The sequence below is a fragment of the Microcebus murinus genome, chromosome 12, assembly GCF_040939455.1.
Source record: "Microcebus murinus isolate Inina chromosome 12, M.murinus_Inina_mat1.0, whole genome shotgun sequence".
NCBI lineage: Eukaryota > Metazoa > Chordata > Mammalia > Primates > Cheirogaleidae > Microcebus > Microcebus murinus.
Genome location: NC_134115.1, coordinates 40,534,598 through 40,555,714, shown reverse-complemented (window position 1 = coordinate 40,555,714; position 21,117 = coordinate 40,534,598). Strand labels below are relative to the sequence as shown.

Below are 21,117 nucleotides of genomic sequence, written 5' to 3'. Positions count from 1 at the left end.
AAAATATTATAGCCTTCACATTTGTGTTTAGAATGTTGATATGGTTTCGTGTCGTTTTTTTGGAGAAGGGATTAGGATCAAAGACTAATTAAATCACTCCAGTCAAGATGGTAAGAGTGTTTGTGAAAGTCTTGGTAACAAAATTGAAGGCTCTCAAAGTTATAAAAGATGTTGCCTTTTCCTTCACTGAGGTCAGTGTATAAACAATAAAGGAAGTATTCCTTATCTCAGAAAGACTAAGAGAATGACAGTTGGAACAGACGTATTTATAGTATATTTTTAAAAAGTATAGCAAGAATTTTCTGGTAGACTGCTTATTGAAGAGAAGCAAATTCTCACTAATGAATGTTTTAAGTATTTAGATAGTCTAAGTAAATACATTACCTGGGTAAATAATGTGCCCAAGTCTACCTAACCTTAACTTATGCATTGCACTTAAGAAATAGCTCTTTTTCAAGTATATTTGACATTTTAATTTAGCCTCTTTTCCATTTTTCTTGAGGACAAGAATATATCAAATGGAGGCACATATTAATATGGATTTTTGAAAGACTTCATTTTAGATACCAAGTTGCACTGGGAAATTGTAGAGTTATTTTTGTACATCTTACGGGGGAAGAACTGTTTTTCTTTTAGATCCATAAGACTTTTAAAAATAAAACTGAGTTGGTTGTTCGGCAACCAGAAATGTTTCTGAAGTGGGCGTATGTTGTCTACTGTGTTGATTAGCTCTTTCTTTTCTATGTGTCTGTGTTAACTCCTTCATGAATAATCCATGGAAATTTCTGTCATACCATTTGCAGTAAACCCCTGATAACAAGGGTGACTTGACCTCTTTTTCTTATGAAAAGCAGTTTTGATTATATCTTTATTTGAGGCATGGGGGAAATGATTTACTGCTAATTATTATAATTAATTTAGTAATACAGAAGCTAACCAATTCTGTTGCAAGTTCATTATTATTTTTCATGCTAATAAAATAATCAAAGTTGGGTGAATGAGCCATTAGGTTATTCTTTAGATTCTGGGAGTGAGGAGGATGATACTTTCCTACCATTTCTTTCTGCAGATACTAAATGTGCTAATTTCTTTTATGATATTCCCACTTGCCTCAATTCTTTGTACCAGGAATATTTAATAATTCCAGAGAGAGATAACTTGTATGAAGAAAAAGAGTGTATTAAATTGTGTTGAAGCAATTAATTTCCCATTTAGAAAAAATAAAAAGAGACCCATGTCTCATACCTCTCTGTGAAATAAATTCTAAGTGGTTAAAATCTAAAAGCAAAGCATTTGTAAAATAGAATAAGAATGCTATTAATAGAAAGCATTTCATTTACTTTGTGTGAAAGGACTTATTAAGCAATATATAAAACCCAGTAGCACAAAAAATTGACACATTTGTTTACATAAGGAATTTAACTTATACATGGCAAAATATTACATACACAAACTTAAAAAGACAAGTGACAGACTAGGAGAATATTTGCAGTATATATCACAAAGATTTTATATTCAGAATAAGTCAATGACAAGAACAAGTGAAAACACCTGAAAAAATGTTAGATAAAGTATGAGAAGAGAATGTTCATGGAAGATATACAAATGTCATCTCCTCACTAATTGTCAGGAACACACATAAGTAAAACACGAATGAATTTATTTTTTATAGATCAGATTGCCAAACGAATCTGGAGTTGGTAAAATTAGTTAATAGGTATTCCCATATTCTTTTTTTTATTTGTATAAATTTATTGGGTACAAGTGTGATTTTTGTTACATGTATAGGTTGTGCAGTGATCAAGTCAGGGCTTTTTAGGGTATCCATCACTCTAATAACAAATATTGTACGCATTAATTTCTCATCATCCCCTCCCTCACCCTTTCAAGTCTCCATTATCTTATCATTCCTCTCTCTACATTTATGTGTATGCATTTTGAGCACCCACTTATGAGTGAAAACATATAATATTGGTCTTGTTTAAGGTCTATGGCTTGTTTCATTTAAGACAATGACCTCCATTTCCATCCATGTTCCTGCAAATGAAATGATTTCATTCTTTTCATAGCTGAATAGTATTCACATTTTCTTTTTCTTTTTCTTTTTTTTTTTTTTTTTGAGACAGTCTCACTTTGTTCCCCAGGCTAGAGTGCCGCGGCATCAGCCTAGCTCACAGCAACGTCAAACTCCTGGACTAAAGCAAATTCTTCTGCCTCAGCCTCCCCAGTAGCTGGGACTACAGGCATGCACCACCATGCCTGGCTAATTTTTTCTATATATTTTTACCTGTCTAATTAACTTCTTACTGTTTTTGGTCTCACTCTTGCTCGCTCAGGCTGGTCTCAAACTCCTGAACTCAAACAATCCGCTTGCCTCGGCCTCCCAGGGTGCTAGGATTATAGGCATGAGCCACCACACCCAGACTCACATTTTCTTTATTCAGTCATCCACTGATGGATACTTAGGTTGATTCCATGTCTTTGCTATTGTGAATAGTGCTATAATAAAAATATGAGTGCAGCTTTCTTTTTCATGTATTGATTTCTTTTCCTTTGGATAGATACCCTGTTGGGCCATATCATAGTTTTATTTTTAGTTCTTTGAGAAATCTCTATACTGTTTTCCATAAAGATTGTACTAATTTACAGTCCTACCAGCAGGTAGGACTGTATGAGAGTTCCCTTTTGTCCACATTCTCTCCAACATCTGTTATGTTTTGCCTTTTTAATAATAGTTATTCTGACTGGTTTAATATGATATCTCATTGTGGTTTTAACTTGCATTTCTTTGATGATTAATGATTAATGATGTTGAGCATTTTTTCATATGCCTGTTGGCCATTTGTATGTCTTCTTTTGAAAAATGTCTATTTATGTACTTTGTCTGCTTTTAAATTTTATTTATTTATTTTTTAAGATGGATTTCTGTTACCCAGGCTGAAGTGCAGGTTTTTTATATCTTCGTGGTTCAACTTTTGGAGTTTGTATGTTTCCAGGAATGTATCTATTTCTTCTAGGTTTTCTAGTTTGTGAGCATTTAGGTATTCATAATATTCTCTGATGACCTTTCTTTATTTCTTAGGTATCAGGTGTGATACCTCCTTTTTCATTTCTGATTTTATTTATGTGGATCTTCTCTCTTCTTTTTCTGGTTATTCTGGCTACCAGTTTATCAATCTTTTTTTTTTTTCCTCATTGAAACACATTTTAATTGATAATGAGTTTTATAGTTTATATGAGTTTATAAAACTATACAAATCTTCTAAGCAGTCATAAATCAGTTCTCATTACGGGTACTTAAAGCAATTTTTAAAAAGTCACACAGTTATACTTTTAAGATTACAGTGTTTGAGGTTTATCAAGTTATATTTCTACAACTAGCAGGATAACAGATGAGTTACTAGGATTCAGACCACATCCTTGGGAATGTTTATTGGACTATCCCAATTACACCACAAGCCAACTGACTTCCAGCATGTCCCAGCTTTCTTCATTTACACCTTTGCCCAATTCATCTGTTTCTTCCTGGACCACCTTGTGCAGCCAATGATGGAATGTTCTCCTGAGACTGAGATCATAGAATCTTCAATAGACACCATGGCCTCACCATCTTTGCCAGTAGTCACATTGCCCAGATCTGCAACATGCCTCTCTTGATCCTTTGGCCCACCCTGTTTTTTGGATTGAGGATTAAAGTGAGGACCTGCACTGGCACAGTCTCGTGTATTATCTCCAAACTGATGGACATGGAATCCATACTGGCCTTCACTCAATCCTGTAATGTATCCCTTTACCACAGCTGGTCCACTTTCCTGCTGCTCAAAGTGAATGATGCACCGCACCAGGCCGTCACCCTGCTACAGGGACATAGCCTTCAATGTTATGACTCGCTGGGGACAAGTGCCAGTCTGGGCGCTGAGGGCTACCAAGGAGAAAGGAGATATTGCAGGAGACAGCACCGCAACCAGTTTATCAATCTTGTTTACCTTTTGGAAGAACCAATTTTTCATTTCATTTATCCTTTAACCTACTAATTTTGGGTTTGTTTGGTTTTTGCTCATCTAGTTCCTTGAGGTAATAGTTAAAGTTGGTAATTGATATACTTCTCCTTTTCTGATGTAATTAATGCTATGAATGTCACTCCTAGCACTGCTTTTACTGTATCTCACAAGTTTTGGTATGTTCTCTTTCTATTTTCATTTTTTTCAAAAGATATTTAAATTTTCATTGTAATTTCTTTGTTTTCCCAGTAGCCATTCAGGAACATGCTTAATTTCCATGTATTTGTATAGTTTCTGAAGTTCTTGGTATTGAATTCCAGTTTTATTCTACTGTATTTTGAGGAGATACTTAATATGATTTTGATGTTTCAAAATTTGTTGAGATGTGTTTTGAAGCCTAACATCTATCTTGGAGAATGTTCCACATGCTGATAAAAAGAATGTATACTCTGTAGTTGTTGGGTAGGATATTCTGTAAATGTCTGTTAGGTCTGTTTGGCCTAAAGTTCAATTTAAGTTGAATATTTCTTTATTTTCTATCTAGATGATCTCTCTTAATGCCATAAGTAGGCTGTTGAAGTCCCTAACTATTATTGTATTGTGGTCTGTCTCTCTCTATAGGTCTAGTAATATTCATTTTATACATCTGGGTGTTCCAGTGTTGGGTGAATATTTAGAATTATTATATCCTCTTGCTGAATCGATTCTCTTATCATTATATAATGACCTTAGTCTTTTACTTTCTGTTTTTGATTTAAAATCTATTTTATTTGATATAACTACTCCATCTCACTTTTGATTTCTGTTTGCTTAGAGTATCTTTTTACATCACTTTACTTTCAGTCTATGTGTGTCTTTTGAGGTAAGGTGAGTTTCTTATAAGCAGCACATAGTTGAATCATTAATTAGATTTTTTTTTAATCCATCCTGTCAATGCATGCCTCTCACATGGAGTATTCAATCCATTTACTTTCAAGGTTAATATTGATATTTGAGGTTTTGTGTCTGTCATATTATTAATTGTTTTCTAGTTTTATAAATTCTTTGTTTCCTTCTTTTTCTTTGTTTGTCATTGTGGTTTGATTGAATTCTGTAATGGCACCATTTGATTCCTTTCTCCTCCTCCTTTGTGTGATTGCTTTACCAGTGAGTTTTATACTTCCATGTGTTTTCATGATGGTGAATATTGCCCTTTTGTTTTGGACTCCTTTGAGCATTTCTTGTAGGGCTAGTCTGATAATGACAAATTTCCTCAGCTTTTCTGTGTCTGGAAAATACTTTATTTCTCCTTTGTTTATGAAGTTTAATCTTGCTGGATATAGAATACTTGCCTAGCAGGTTTGTTTTTTTTTTTTCTTTCTCTTTCAGCCCTTTGACTGTGTCATCCATTGTCTTCTGACCTATAAGGTTTTTGCTCAGAGGTCCATGGTTAGTCATTTGGTATTTCCTTTATAGGTGACTAGATGCTTTTCTTTTGCTGATTTTAGAATTCTTTCACTTTGACTTTAGACAGTGTGATTATAACATGCCATAGTGAAATCCTTTTTACATTGTATTAGAATGGGAATCACTGAGCCTCCTGTATCTGGATGTCTAACTTTCTTGCTAGTCTTAGGAAGTTTTCATGTATTATTTTGTTAAATAGCTTTTCTAAGCCTTTTGATTTCTCTTCACCCTTGGGAATACTGATTATTTCTAAGTTCATTCACTTTATCTAATCACAAACATCTTTAAGGCTTTGTTCATTACTTTTAATTCTGCTTTTCTTTATTTTTGTCTGACTGGATTTTTTTCGGAAGACTTCAAGTTCTAAAATTCTTCTGCTTTTTCTAGTCTATTGTTGAAGTTTTGAATGTATTTTGTATTTCCTTCAGTGTTTGAGTTCCAAAATTTCTGTTTGTTTTTTTTAAGATATCTATCTTGGTAAATTTCACATTCATATCCTAAATTGATTTTCTTAGTTTTTTATTGGTGTTCATATTTCTCTTGCATCTCATTAAAATCAATATTTTGCTTCTTTAAAATCAATATTTTGAATTCTTTATTTGGGATTTTGAGGATTTCCTTATGGTTACTATCTATTGCTAGAGAATTATTTTTTTCATTTGAGGGTGTCATATTAGCATACTTTTTAATGTTTCCTTTGTGTTTATGTTGATTTCTGTGCATCTGATAAAAAAGTCTATTCTCATTTTTTAATTTACTTTTTTGGGGGTGGTTTATTGAAGATGACTGTGATGTTGGTTAGGTAGGGCCTTTTGCTTCTAGGTACATGCAGTAGTGAAGACTCTGTCTTTTTTTTCTTTTCTTTTTGTTTTTGCTATAAATAGAATTAGTAGTTATCTGTAGGTTTCTTGCTGTGGTTTTATGAGAGAAAGTTGGAAGGCAGTATTGTAGTATATACCCAGATTTTAAGTGTGCATATCATTTGACACATCATTGCAATTCTAGTAGTCTATAACAAATAAATCTTCACATATGTGCACAAAGATGTGTAATGTAACTAACAGCATTTTCTGTTGTCAAGCCTGTTTTTAGTAAGTTAAAGGTATTAACTCTCTTTGTCTGTCCAGCAGTCCCATATTAGGTCATATTATTTTCCCCAAATAATAGAAAGGGAGCCAAGGCACAGTGTTTAAGTAACTTGCCAAAGCTCTAACAGAAAATAGTGGTGGAGCCAGGATTTGAACTCAGTTATCCTGGATCCAGAATCTGCATTTCAGTGTTTTTCATACTTAGGCGTAATTTATAGTCATTAGAAGAATGAAGTTGACTTTTTGCTGATTTGGAAATTTCTCACATGAAGATAAAAAGATTATTGCAAAATCAAGTAAAAATTTTACTTATTGAATGGTTCTTTTTAGGTTTTAAAAATATATATGTACATCAGCTTGCATGTGTGTGTGCATGTATACTTATATGTATATATTCTGCAATACATAAAAAACTGACATAAACACGTAACTGATGCCAGCCATTTTTACTAAGGAAGGGAATGGAAATAGAAACCATAGGGGAGAATTTCATATTGTACTCTGTGTGTGTATACAATATATGTTTTTATCCTGAATCCTTCATGTGATAATGTATTGCTACGTTTGTATTTTAAAAATATCAATGAAAGTATTGAAGGGAAAACTAATGTTTTCCCTTGTTTATACAGCAACAGTTCATGTATTAACTACTTACCCAAAGGACATAAGTGATATGGTATATTTGTTGTAAGGAGATACATGTATTTATATAGAACTATAAAATCTTAGTGTTTCAGAGAATTTTAGAAATTCTCTAATATAAAGCCAAGAGAGATTCTGTTACGTACAGATTTTTAATAACAGAACCTGGATTAGAACCTACATTTTATGACAATCCATATTAATATTCTTTCTGTTATATCTTACAGATAATTTATGCAAATTTGACTATAATAATATGAATTTTAAGCCTTTCTAGCTTCTTCATAAATACCTATCATAAATGCCTTCTACATAAATGCCTATCAAAATAATTTGCTTTGGGATGCTCTTGTGAATCCAGATCAATTAATGTCATATTGTTTATGCTCATGATCTTGTAATAAATAGGAACATCAGACTTAATGAAAATGAACTAAGTGAGATTTGAAAGTATAAGTTATTCACTTCTCTGTGTAATTTGAACTAGGAATAATTTTATTTGTGGATAGAGCATAATATTGTGTCAAAATGATATTATGTACAGCATAATAGATGAGTATAACTCAGTAGAGCATGAGATGTATCATTTGCAGGAAATATTTATGAGAATAAAGATATGTGGGTAATCTGCTAAGTGAAAGGTTTATATGTATATTAATGCTTTTTGAGTAATAAGTAATTGTGTTATGTTTTATTTTCACTAAATAGTTATTCATTAGGAAGTGGTTTTATAAAATACATTGATGTAATTCTGGTTACAATATTTGATTTTTTTATACTTTCATGATCAGGATGTCATTGAAAAGTCTTCTGATCCAGTACTTGATCTGCATATGTCTTTGGAGGAACTATACACCCAGAATCTCCTGCAAAGACAGGATGAGAATCTACCTCCAGTAGACTTGAGCATGGTGCCTGTTTCTGGCTTTACCATAAATGATTATAATACAACTGCAAATGCTCTTGAACAACAATATGAATATGAAAACACACTCGCATGGACTGAATCTCAGTTACCAAGTGAAGTTATATCAAGTGCAGAACTTACCTCTCCTGTGCTACCTGATCCCACTGGAAAGGTAATATCTTAAAGATATGGTTTATGTATTATAATGATGTAGGGGACAGTGATCTGTCAGAGCATTCTGGCTATTCTCTTCATTTCAGATGAATACTTCCTGACACTGAGATTTCCACAAGGCAACCTATGAACTTGTTTTGGTTATAGATTGTTGCTGAATAAAGCACAACCAATTAGAGAACATGCATGATGTTGAAATCACACTCCAAAGTCTAGTTTTCCTTTTCATGTGACTTGTTTTTTTCTTTTTTTCAGGGCTCTGAGTACTTGATCGAACAGAGCTCTGTGGCCTCCAGTGCCGAGTGTGCCATGCTCCAAAATGTATCCAAAGACTCTTTTGAGAGGACTATTACTATAGCAAAAGGCAATTCTAGCCTAGGTAAGTTCCTTATCTTCCACATTTACCTACTACTCTCCCAAAACCCTTAACAAGGGAAAATATTGAACATGGTAGGTTTTGATATTTTTTGCTATAGATGAGAAAATAGATGCTAGAAATCTTCCTGTGGTTTTTATGGGTTTTCTTTCTATGTGCTCATTATTTTTTCTGAAATGGTTAACAGGTTTGTTTACTTCATACAAGCATAAATCCCTCATTCTCTTAATTATTTCAAAGTATTCAAAAGCCTCATTTACATTTAAGTAAAAGATATACGAATTGTTTGTGTATGAAACAGCAAATCAGAAAAGGAATTCTTAGGAAATGAAAAGTCAGCGATTTGAAATTCTAAGTTCTTTGGTAAAGTAAATTATTAGTTTCTTTGAATGTTACTAGTTATGCATAAGTCAGTTTGTATTTAATTTCTTTCATTCACTGAAATAAAGACTAAAAAGACAGACAGGTGTGCCACCACCAAAATGTAAATGTAAGTTATTCAACAGTTCTTCCCAGGTGGCAGGATTTTATATTACCCACAAAGTGTTTCGGCTGGTTACAATCACAAAATCCTATGAATTGGGCAAAGAAGACTTCCTGTAGAAATAAAATCCTGATTACAATAGCTAAAACTGTGTTGAGAAAGAGCACATTTATTCTCTCATTGAGTTAAGCAGCCATATGACTCAGCCCTGTCCCTGTTACGTGGTACTGACAAACAGAATAATAGATCAGTTGCTCTGAATCCCCAAATGTAGCCCAGGGTTCTCTGGTTACCTCAGTATCAGAGATCCTGTTCCTTCTATGAAGTAACCAACCAATACTCTTTACATTGATATCTTAGGCAGGGTCTTGTTTCCATGTTAAGTTTGAGACTTGGCAGAGAAATTCAGCAGTGCTTATTTGGTGAATGAAAGTCTAGCCTTTATCTCCTAGATTTTGTTACATTTGGTGGTGGCTAGGTGGTACCAACAGCAGCTAAATAGAGAAGTATAGAAGAGAATTTCTATTTTGTTGTAATATTTTATATATTACATTTAATAGAATCATATAAAATTTAAACTCCAGACCTTTCCAATACTCATTAATTCTGAGACAGGTATTATAGATATCCAGGCCATGTTGGAATTAAATTATCTGCTAATACAGTGTTTGAGAAAGCATATTACTCAGAATACTAGTTCTATAGGATGTTAATAGGAGTTATAAATGGATTCCAAGTTTAAAAGCTTAGGGTATTATAAATTTAAGAAGACAGGTTTCTGTTTGTATTACTTGTCAATGTCTCTGATACCTCAATGTGCATTGTGGATCTCTAAACAGAAGTCATCAAATGCATCATTTTTCACATTTAATCGTCCATAAAACCCATTTTTTGTTGAACCACTTAAAAGAGATTTTGCAAAGCCCTATTCTAATGTATTTATTTACTCAACTACCAACCATTTATTGTTTTTTGTATTCTAGCCTTTATGCAGAGACATCATAATATAGTCACTTTTTCAAGGAACATGAATTTAAGAGAGTGAGCTAATCACCATTTAAAATTCTAGGAGACATTAAAATATTAATATCATACAAGCTATGATAGATACTCATTTAGAGAATATTGAAGGCTTAAAAGAGGAAATAACCTATCCCTACTCTCTGAGTGTGGAACAATTTAGAAAGGTTTCAGAGAGGAGATATTTGATTCAGGTCTTGAGAGAGGAGGTTTTCAGTATATAGTTGAAGAATTGGAAAAAGGTGGAAGTTGCTGATACTGTTGCAGAGAGATATGAAACATCTACTGAACCATGTTTGGTATGGATGAAGTGTGGTATGATGCCCAGCAAAGCAAGGGTTCAAGCTACAGGAATGGTAGATGGGAGACGACTGCTGGGTGGGTTTGTGTGCAGGATACAGGACTTTGTTGTAGCCCTCTCCTGCCTTAAAAATCCTTGTAGGCAGTGAGTGCTAAGGACAGAAGAGTGATATGATCAGATTTGTGTTTTAAGATCATTCTATTGGCATCATCTAATTGGCATTAAGAATTAAGAGTTAAGAAGCGCTTGTAAGAGCCATAGTTTGATTATGCCTGGTTTTGCAATCTGGCCATTGTTATGCTTACCTATTTTTAGTTTATGGAGAGAATGTGGAATTTTATTGATGCTTTTCTTCATCTGTTGAAAAGATTATATGGATTTTCTTATTTATTCTGTTATTATGTCCGGATATGTTTATTTTTTTTTTTACTATAGTAAAATATATATAAATAAAGTTGACCATTTGAACCATTTTTAATGTACATTTCTGTAGTATTAAGTACATGTACATTGTTGCGCAACTGTTACTACCATTGATCTTTGGAATTTTTTCATATTCCCTAACTGAAACTCTGTATTAAACAATATTTCCCCATCTTCCCATACTGTAAGCCCCTGGCAACCACCATTCTTTTTCCTGTCTCTATGAATTTGACTACTACTCTAGGTCCTTGATATAAGTGGAATCATACAATATTTGTCCTTTTGTGACTGGCTTATTTCAATTAGCATAATATCTTCAAGTTTCATCCATGTTATAGCATGTGTCAGGATTTCCATCCTTTTTAAGGCTGAATAACATTCAATTTTATGTATATACTGCATTTTTATTGTTTATCCATTCATCTATTGATGGATGCTTCAAGGTGGGTTGCTTCCACCTTAGTTTTTAAATTTTGATATAAAAATATATTAGATTAATTAAGTTTTCAGAAAAAAATAGTAAAAGGTAGAAATGTCCTTCCTTTTTATCATATGTAGAAATCCATTTAACCCTTAATGGCTTGATTTTAAAATTAAAGTATAAAAGAACCCTTCCATTTGTTTTGTGAGATTAAAACATTTATGTGTGAAATCATAGAACCATAAGTTTACCACCCAAATTATAATATAAAAGTGTAAGTAGCTATTAGTTTTGCCTTTCTGCTTCATTTCTATTATTTGAGTTAATTTATATACCTAAGATATTTATAGGGCTTTGTCCCTGGCTATTTGATTTTCTGGGACCCAGTGAGGTTCCTCTAGCATCTTTTTTTCTGAAGACAGAGTCTTGCTCAGTTTCCCTGGGTAGAGTGTAGTGGTATCATCATAACTCACTGCAACCTCAAACTCCTGGGCCCAATTGATCCTCCTACCTCAGCCTCCCTAGTAGCTGGGACTGTAGGTGCACACTAGGACACCTGGCTAATTTTTCTATGTTTAGTAGAAATGGGTTTCAATCTTACTCAGGCTGGTCTTGAGCCCCTGAACTCAAGCAATCCTCTCGCCTTGGCCTCCCAGAGTGCTAGGATTACAGGTGTGAGCCATTGTGCCCGGCCTTCCTCTAGGATCTTGGAGTTCAAATTTATAGCATGCTAAGGTGAGAACATTTCTCTGTTTATCTAATTTAACAGGAAATGAGTAATTTTCAGACTTCTCTAGTACTTAGAATAACTAAATGTAAAGGAATCAGGAAAAAACTTGTAAAACATTAATTCTATGAAAGCATTTAGTTAAGCTTTAATGTAGGAAGGTGTTACCTTTACATCTCAAAGTAAGAAAAAGTGTGATAAATAATGTTTTAGGAAATCTAAATAGAGACTGAATTTGTACTGGTAGGAAAGTATGTCTATCACTATGCTCATTTTCTTAGATTCATACTCTTCCCCTTAATCAGCTATATGAAGTTGTTTATAGTTTTAGCTTTCTGGATAATATGTTTCTTTCTTTAGTGATTACCAGAAGAAATTAATAAATGATAGGTTTCTGTCAAAGCTGTCATTATACATTTGTTTTGATTCATGAATCACTTGGGTTTCTTTTAATTTTTTTAAATTTATGGTGAGAATGTTATATACAGATATATATGCATATGTACACATGTTGATAGTGACCTTTAAAGAAATCTAATCTTGATTTTTGATAGGTCTATGGTCCATTGGCTAATTATGCTGTATTAGGTCTTGAAGTTAAAAAAAAAAACAAACAAACAGAGAAAGAGATTATCTTCCCTTCACTGATTACATACATAGACTCAGGAATTTCTCTGAAAGTGTTCAGCCCTTAGGAGGTAGAGTCAAGACTCAAAGTTCAGTTTGTCTCCAGTTCTCACGTAACACAATACATTCAGTACTTGAGTTACCCAAGGACTTGTTATAATTGCTGTAAAAACAAGTTTCATTTTGAAGCTGAATTAAGACTTGTATTTACCCTTTAGAGAGGAATATAACTTTGGTTTGGGATAGAGATACATTTTAAATATATCCTATGAGTTTTCTTTTTTAGTTTTGCAACTACACTTTATTGAGCACTTTGTATTAGGGACTTTGAAAGTTACTCCACATATTTTTTTCAATTCTTCAAATAACCCTAATAATAATGTTGTCTCCATTTTAGAGATGTGTAAACTGAGGCCCTGTGTGAATTGAGGTCAGTCACCCTAAGTCACACTGATTAAAAGTAGTAGAACTCAGATTTATTACCAATTCTCTGGTTCCACAGCATCTGATTTGGGCTGTTCTTTCAAGAAAAAAATTGAGAGATCTTACAAGTTACAACAAAATTCTAACTAGTGACTATTATCTTCAAATTGTTGAATCCCGTAAATTGTCATTTGGTGAAAGGAAAGTTATAAGCTGGACTCACTGATGTCAACCTCTTGGTTTATATGGTTGACATGACCTGACAGCCTTAATAACTGATAGATTTGTGAATTAAATATGCTATTAAAAGTGAATTCCGAGGTCATGTTGACCATAGCTCACAATGACTTGTTTCATGCCTGTGACTTGTTTTAGTGTAGACTTGTGTGGTGCTAAGGAGAACAAGATGACAAGTTAGACTCCCAGTGTGATAGGCTGAGTTAAATTTTGTTTTGTGGTCACATATTTTTATTTTAATAGTACAGTTTTTTGGTGGGTTTTGAAGGGAAGGGTGGCTGTATGAGGACCAACTAGAGTACTTTTTTAAACATTTCAGAGCCAGCCTCTTTTCTTATAAGAAACCCACCTGTCTTGTTTTATGGTAAACAGAGTTGTCTTAATAATTTAAAAATCACTAGTATTATTAATAGAATGAATATTAATATGAGTCTTAACAGAATATTTTAAGTACATTTGATAATGTTTACTTCTATCAGAAAACAATAACTAGGAGACTGGATTGCCCATTTCCAAGTATGAAATATTAGGCTGGAAACATAATCAGAATTTTTCTTTAAAGTGTTTGAAATATCATATCTAATTTGGTATGCTCAGAATTAATATTTGGAAAGATTTTATTTTTAAAAAATACATATAAGCCTATAAAGGAATTTGTGACTTCTTTCAAAGAAAGTTTTTATAAATTCCCTGATAGCTTTATATCTCACCTTATCTTTAATTTTATAATCCTATTTTGGAGGAAACTTTTCGTACTTTGTTTTAAGTGAACTTATGTTATTTTTGCAAAGTTTTAAACATAATTTCAAAGGTTTTTTATTTTTGAAGGAATAGGGTGAGGGAAGGGTATAAAGGGTACATTAATGCAGATAGAGTCTGTGGAGAAGGCCTTTTTAAGAAAGTGATGTTGAAGAGTGAGCGGGAGTTAGCTGTGCCAGAGAGAGAAAGAGGGTATCAGGCAAAGATTTGAAAATGGGGAAAAACTAGATGTATTTCTGAAAGAAAGCTGTTGTGGCTGGAACTCAGAGAGCCAAGGAGGACATGACACAAGAAAAGGGTACATGTTGGGAGGGCCAGGGCACCAGTGCTCTGTAGACTTTGCCAAGCAAGTTTGTTATATATTAGCATAACAGGAAACTGCTGAAGGGTTGCAACCAAACTGCTGAAGGGATTGTCGGAGTGTGATGTGTCTTTTTGGAATGGTCTCTGTCTGCTGTGAGAAGAATGCATTGAAGGAGACAATGTTGGAAGGCAGATGACCAGTTAGGAGGCTGTTGCCAAAAGTCAGACAAGAGAAAGGATTGGCTTGATCTTGGGTTGGTATCAAAATGGAGAAAGGTAAATGGATTGAAGACAAATTTTGAACATAGAAATGACAGGACTTGGTGTTGGATTAAGCTTAAGAAGTAAGAGAGAGGTAGGAATCAAGAATGACTTCAATATTTCTGCTTTGAATAATGGAGAGAGGTGTGATAGTTCCATTTGCCAAAAGGGGAAAGAAAAATGGAGAAATAAGAGGAGGTGAAAAATTGCAAGTTCATTTTATACATTCTAAGGTTGCATTTCCTGTGAGACATCCAGGGAACATGTCAAGAGGACAATTAAATATCCAAATTTGGGAGCTCAAGAAGTTCAGAGATGAAATGGGGATAGATTAAAATGAAATTCATATCAGTTCAGTTCAACAAACTACTATACCTGCAGTCACTGTGATAGGCTCTGGATATTAAGACTTGAATATAAGCTTCTTGATGCTAGGAATTCTATGCTATGCTTTTTTATTTTAAGCAAACAGCATAGTACTTAGCACATTGTAATCTTATAGTAAATAGATTCTGAATGAGCAAATGATCTAGAAACAAGGTTAAAGCAGAGAATTTCTTAATTTATAGAACTGATTTTCCATTTGTAGTCCTGTCTTAATTCTATTTCATGTATAAGAGATGACCAGCTATTATAGAATAAATTAATTTGGCACTGTCACATCAAAGAAGCAACATATCAAATGGACCAAATTACATTAATTCCACAGTGTAGACCTGTTTCATCTCTAATGTATTTAACATGGAGTATTTTTATCCATATACAATTTCACAAACATTTTTAAATTGACTTAAAATATTTATGTTAGAAATACTTTTTCCTTTTTTCCTGCTGTTTTTTATTGGCTAAAAATGTTATTCCTATGTTTTATCTACAACTCCATAGGGACTATTAAATTAAAATTAAAGTGAATTTGAAAATCCTATATTTAATACGTATCTGCATTTTTCTTCTCCTATAGGGATGACAGTAAGTGCTAATAAAGATGGCTTGGGGATGATTGTTCGAAGCATTATTCATGGTGGTGCCATTAGTCGAGATGGCCGGATTGCGGTTGGAGACTGCATCTTGTCCATTAATGAAGAATCCACCATCAGTTTAACCAATGCCCAGGCACGAGCTATGTTGAGGAGACATTCACTCATTGGGCCTGACATAAAGTAAGTATCATTTGGATCCCAGTTTGACTTGATAAATTCAGGAAATTCAATCAGTTTATCAGAATATTTTTTTAGTATATACTTCTGTTTGAGATATAAAAGTTATCACATATTTATTTAATATAAATCACTCTCAAGAGATTTCTTTTGAATAGTTCTTGATTGTAAATATACTCTCTTTAAGACTATAACAATGTTGAAGTTTTGAAAACATGTTGCTTTGTGTTTTTAATTTTACTTCTCTGGTGATTTCTATAACAACCCTGCATGTGAAAGGTGATATGGCTTTCACGTAGCATGAAGGTCCACTCTTAGGATCTTAGAAAGAAGTTTGTATTGGCCTTAATATAAGACATTGTACAGTACCTAATTGCCCTTTTTGAATCCTGGAACCAAACCAGCTCTTTAGGGGCCAGGCATGAGAAAGACCATATAGAACTGTACTTGTCTGAACTATAACTTACCCTTTGTTGAACTACCTCTTGACCTGAGGGGATTCACTAATATGTTGGTATAGTCTGATTATAGGTTATGTCAGATATTTTGTAGGGAAGTACTTAAAATTTCCCATAATCTCATAATGTACTAAAAGCACATCATATATGTGGTTTGGTTTTTAAGTCACTAAATATTCCTTGGGCCAACATAAAAATCAGTTCATGACTTTATTGTCACACCTCATCAATATGGCTTTTTCTTCTAGCATTAACCATTGAATATTTGAATTTAATATTTGAGGGATAAAATCATAAAATAAGAGTTCAGGGAAAAATTGTTTACTTTAAATTGATCTAATGATTACTAGCTTGGGAGACTTTTTATATTAATGTTATTTTACTAACTGCATTCTATATTACTGGTTCTTTTGCAAACTATTGCTAGAACTAAGGTAACAAAAGCTATATTTACAATCTGTTTTTCATTCTGCCGTCAGTAAAAAGCAGAAAAGTATATGCCATTTGGAGTGGATTCTGCTGTGTTACATAAAAGAAGTATTATTTTTAGGAAGAATTTTCACTAATGAGCTTTCATATTTTCGAATGCCTTTTTGACTTTTATATTTGAGGAGATCATCAGATCATGTTACTGTTCCTTAATTGTCTAGTAATAATATGAGTACAAGTGAACGTCATTAAAGATAAATCAGTCTTTCTACTACGAGAAAAAGAGAAACTTTATTCGTATTCCTCACCACTTGTGGCCAGTGTTCCTTCCTTTTGCTTAAAAGATAAATGATATAGATCCACATGGAGCTTATATATTTATATATTTTAGTTTATATAGATTAGATGTGGTATAAAATGTAGATGGCCTAGTAACTGATATTTATTGTGTCATGATGTATGTGTTCTGCTCTGTGCACTGATACAGGTCCCATGCCAACTCTTTGGCACTCTGATCACCAGAACTGATGCTTGGTGTTAGCCTTACCACTTAGTTCTAATGTACTATAGATACATATGTACTGTAGATAAATATGATTTTAAAAGTGGTCAAAAAATAAGACCATTGTGACAACAATTTGGTATAATTCATGCATCTAGTTAACTCAAGAAAAGTTTTGAAGTAGATTTTCAAGCTCAAAAAGTGTTTTTTTTCCCTTTCCTCATTTTTTTTTATTTTGTGTGTGTGTTTTCCCCTTTGCTTGCTGATTCAGCAGAATTTACCCAGTCATGCAGGCAGCAGCTTTATGGTGACTATAAAGGCCATCTAGAGAGTTAGCTTCGTAAGTAATTGTTTTATGTTCTTAGGAGGCAAAATGTTCTATACAATCTTACATTTAAAAAAAAGAAGAAAAATCCTACAACCTTCCCTCCTCCAGAAATCAGTCAACCGGTCAGTCTCTTTCTCACAGGCATCTGCACGCACACATACACACTCTCAGTCAACAAACACGTTGATTTCTTCTCAAATGTTCTACTAATGTTCTTATTCAGATAATTATAGCTTGACTCATTGAGGGAAAGATAGAAAGAACTTAAAATCATCCTTACATAGTTCTTTTTTAGAAAAAAAAATGTTAGGTGATAAAACACAAATAGTCAGCCATTGAAATTGGCCAGGGCTGAGCAGCATGTTCTGTGTATTTTGCATGAAGTATTTTTGGCCCTGTCCCCTTTCCATCACTTGCCTGATGAATGCATGAAACTTGCCACATGAATGAAACAAAAGGTTTAGAATTACTTTGAAAGCTATGTGAGTAATGATCCCAAAAGGGAAGTCCAGTCTTTCCATTATTCTGAATTGAACCATAGCACTGCCTCTGGCCCTTTAAGCTTTATACTCATTACCTGGATCTAGGCTCCATCCACATCTCTTTCTTTTTTATTTTTTGTTATGAACCTAGCTTAATCTGGGTGTTGGTAGAGAGGTATATTATTGGGACTTAATAAAAAGACTTTGGTTCAGTTACATAAGTGATTGGTTTTAGGAAAAGCATTGCTTATTGAGAAAATGCACTGATTTCTTTTTTGCTATTTATGATAGATAGCAAAGAACTTTTGTGTGTGTGTGTGTTCATGCATGCCTGGGTAGATAATTTGAGTTTCAAGAGTTCAAGAACAGCTAGTTTAAGTTCCAGGTTTCATTATTTTCTATGGAAAACCAGATGTGAAGCCTCACCAGAATGCATTCTGTTTCACTTCTCACTCCACCTTGCCAGGAGCTCTTATATTTCTGTAATAATAGCCAGGGTTTTACGCCTAGCAGCAGCTGCTTATAACATCTGCCAGATAATTACCGAGCTGAATCAGAATTCACCTGCCTTAACCTAAAGTGTGGGATGAATTCCTGATCAAGGAATAAAGGATTGATTGCAGTTACATTTTTCCATGCTTGTTAATAATCACTGCTATAGACACCAGTAAAGAGCAGATGCTTTTCTGGGGGAGGTGTAGATGGGAGGGAGGTGGAAAGGGGAAAAAAAATCAACCAGGAGCACCCACTTTTAACTACATATGTATGCATCTCACATTCAGCACAAGACATTGACATTTGTTAACACCATTGTAAAAAGATGCTGCGGCGTATGCTTCACATTCTAGATTTTCTGCAGCACCTGCCGATGATCGAGCCCCCTTTTATGTGTGAGTATCGGTGATTCAAAAGCTCATTATGGCTGTGTGTTACAACTTGTCTGTGAAAACCATTTTGTGCTTTTGTAGTGTCCCAGTGCAGGGATAGATCCAGATAAAAATTCAGTGTATACATTTTGGCTTGTTTTCTTCATTTATATAAGAACATAAATTCCAATAAAGCTATGAGATTGTTACATTTTCATATTGCACTGATTATTGTGCACTCATTTGAAAATCATATTTTCCTACTACTGAGCTTTCAAGCTCCTTTGTAAGGGAATGATCTTGTCTGCATGTGGAGGCTCAGTCTCTGCATTAATAGCCATATCACATTTCGACATCATAAATGGTATTCTTTTTTCTTCTACTCTTTGTGTAACTAAAGATTAGTTTACATTTAAGAATGTTTAGTACAGTTCTCAAATAAACTACTTCAGTATGTTGCAGTTCGTAATTCAGGTTTGGAATTTTTTGTTGGCAGTTTGGAGGTTTTGTGTGGTTGTGTGACCACACATGTGTTAGAATTGAACTGCATATGCGATTGCATTGTGGGATGCTTGTTCTGGTGGCCTTACTGTCTACATCGGGCTAAATATGTATGAAAACTGCCTCCTTTGCTCTTTACCACTGCTACCCAAAGTATCAGAAGCATATTTGTAAAACTCTTCACTCTCTACCCTTTGGTAAAAGAAAAACAGCTTTGAACAAATATAGAGGAAAACTCATTTTCAGCATTCTTTGTGATAGAAACATCTTTACCTTCTCAAACCAATTTTAAAATTAAATACTTTGTACTGATTATTATTTTTGTTATTATGTTCTGCCTTTTGCCCCACTCTCCTTTTCCTGATTTTTTAAATAAAACCAGTTTTCCTGAACAGTCTTTTAAGATTCTAGGTTTTATATTTATCTGTATTTTTTGTTTTGTAAAATATAACTGTTTTTTCTGACTCTAAACATAAGTGACCTCATACATTGGGGAAATGAAAGAGTGAATACTTTCTATGGAATAACCAATATATCTGAAATTATACATCCTTCTCAATAAATTATATAATTAGTATAAATTTTATTTTATTAAAACATAAAAGACAATCATTTTATCCTTGCCATTCAGTACTGAGATTTTATATACTTATTGTCTTAACTGATAAATTATGAATAGATGGTTTACTAGTCTTCATGATTTCTATACCATGCATATTTTGTACATACTTTTTTTTAGTTTTACAAATATCATGTATTGACCTTAGATACAGTATTTCTCTTACCTTTCTATTGATTAATTTAAGGATCTTGGAACAACTTACTTAAAAGTATATGTAAATAGTCTTATAGGACAGCAATAAACTTGAATTTTCAATTGTCAGTTTCTAATCATTACAACAGTAGTCAGCATCTAGCATGGTGTCTTCCATGTAATAGGTATTTAGTCAGTACTTGTTCAATTAGTAAATGGCCATGCAAGTTTAACAGCAGGCTTTTCTTTGAAACCAAGTAAATTTATAAGAAATTGCTATAAATTAGTAAGAATCTTTCTGTAAACCTAAATGGTTTAAATTCTACTTCAGACTTAAGAGTTCATAACTTTAATAAAGCTAATATAATTATTGATAATTCTTATTAATGTAGATAATTAATTATATATTATGGAAAGTAATTTGTGATATTCAGTGTTTTAATAGAGTATACCTACTTTGTTTCTACTAGGGACCCCAAACTTCTTTGGGCAAAATTGACATTATTACTGACAATTATTATGCCAAGGATTTGTAGGTCTTCTTAACTTCAAAAAATTGCTGTTATCCTTCTGACTTGGAAGAATAAATAATACTGCTTTTCTCCCCCATATGCTTATTGGTAAACACATAGTAGTTTATCAGCAGCATTTAAAAATGAATTTCTATTGTTATTCTTGCCTATAGAATACTTTACGATTTTGAAGTTTGGATTCTCTGAGTATGCTGATTAAAAGAGATGTGTGAAAAAGTAGGGATGAAGGAAAAATAAAATCTTTTTTTCTGTATTTGAGAAGCTTTCCTAACAGGCAAAACTTTGTTTCCCTTTGCTTTCATGGATTGTGTTTTATTCCAGAATTACTTATGTGCCTGCAGAACATTTGGAAGAGTTCAAAATGAACTTGGAACAACAGTCTGGAGGAATAATGGCACTGGACATTTTTTCTTCATACACTGGCAGGTAAGTGAAACATTAAGTCAATTACAATGAATGAAAAATATAACAGGTTATAAAGAGGAAT

The 21,117-nt window shown here is 33.3% G+C and overlaps 1 protein-coding gene across 11 annotated transcripts in view; it reads left to right on the top strand.

Annotated features, from left to right (window-relative positions):
• The window catches only part of MPDZ (multiple PDZ domain crumbs cell polarity complex component), a 169,558-nt gene that overhangs the window by 90,386 nt on the left and 58,055 nt on the right, over positions 1 to 21,117 (top strand). For all 11 annotated transcript variants that reach the window (XM_012769621.3, XM_012769617.3, XM_012769616.3 and 8 more), the window contains 4 exons: positions 7,969 to 8,256; positions 8,514 to 8,637; positions 15,582 to 15,780; positions 20,952 to 21,056. In XM_012769621.3, the coding sequence (XP_012625075.2) occupies positions 7,969 to 8,256; positions 8,514 to 8,637; positions 15,582 to 15,780; positions 20,952 to 21,056 (716 nt within the window). The remainder of the gene's footprint in view (positions 1 to 7,968; positions 8,257 to 8,513; positions 8,638 to 15,581; positions 15,781 to 20,951; positions 21,057 to 21,117) is intronic.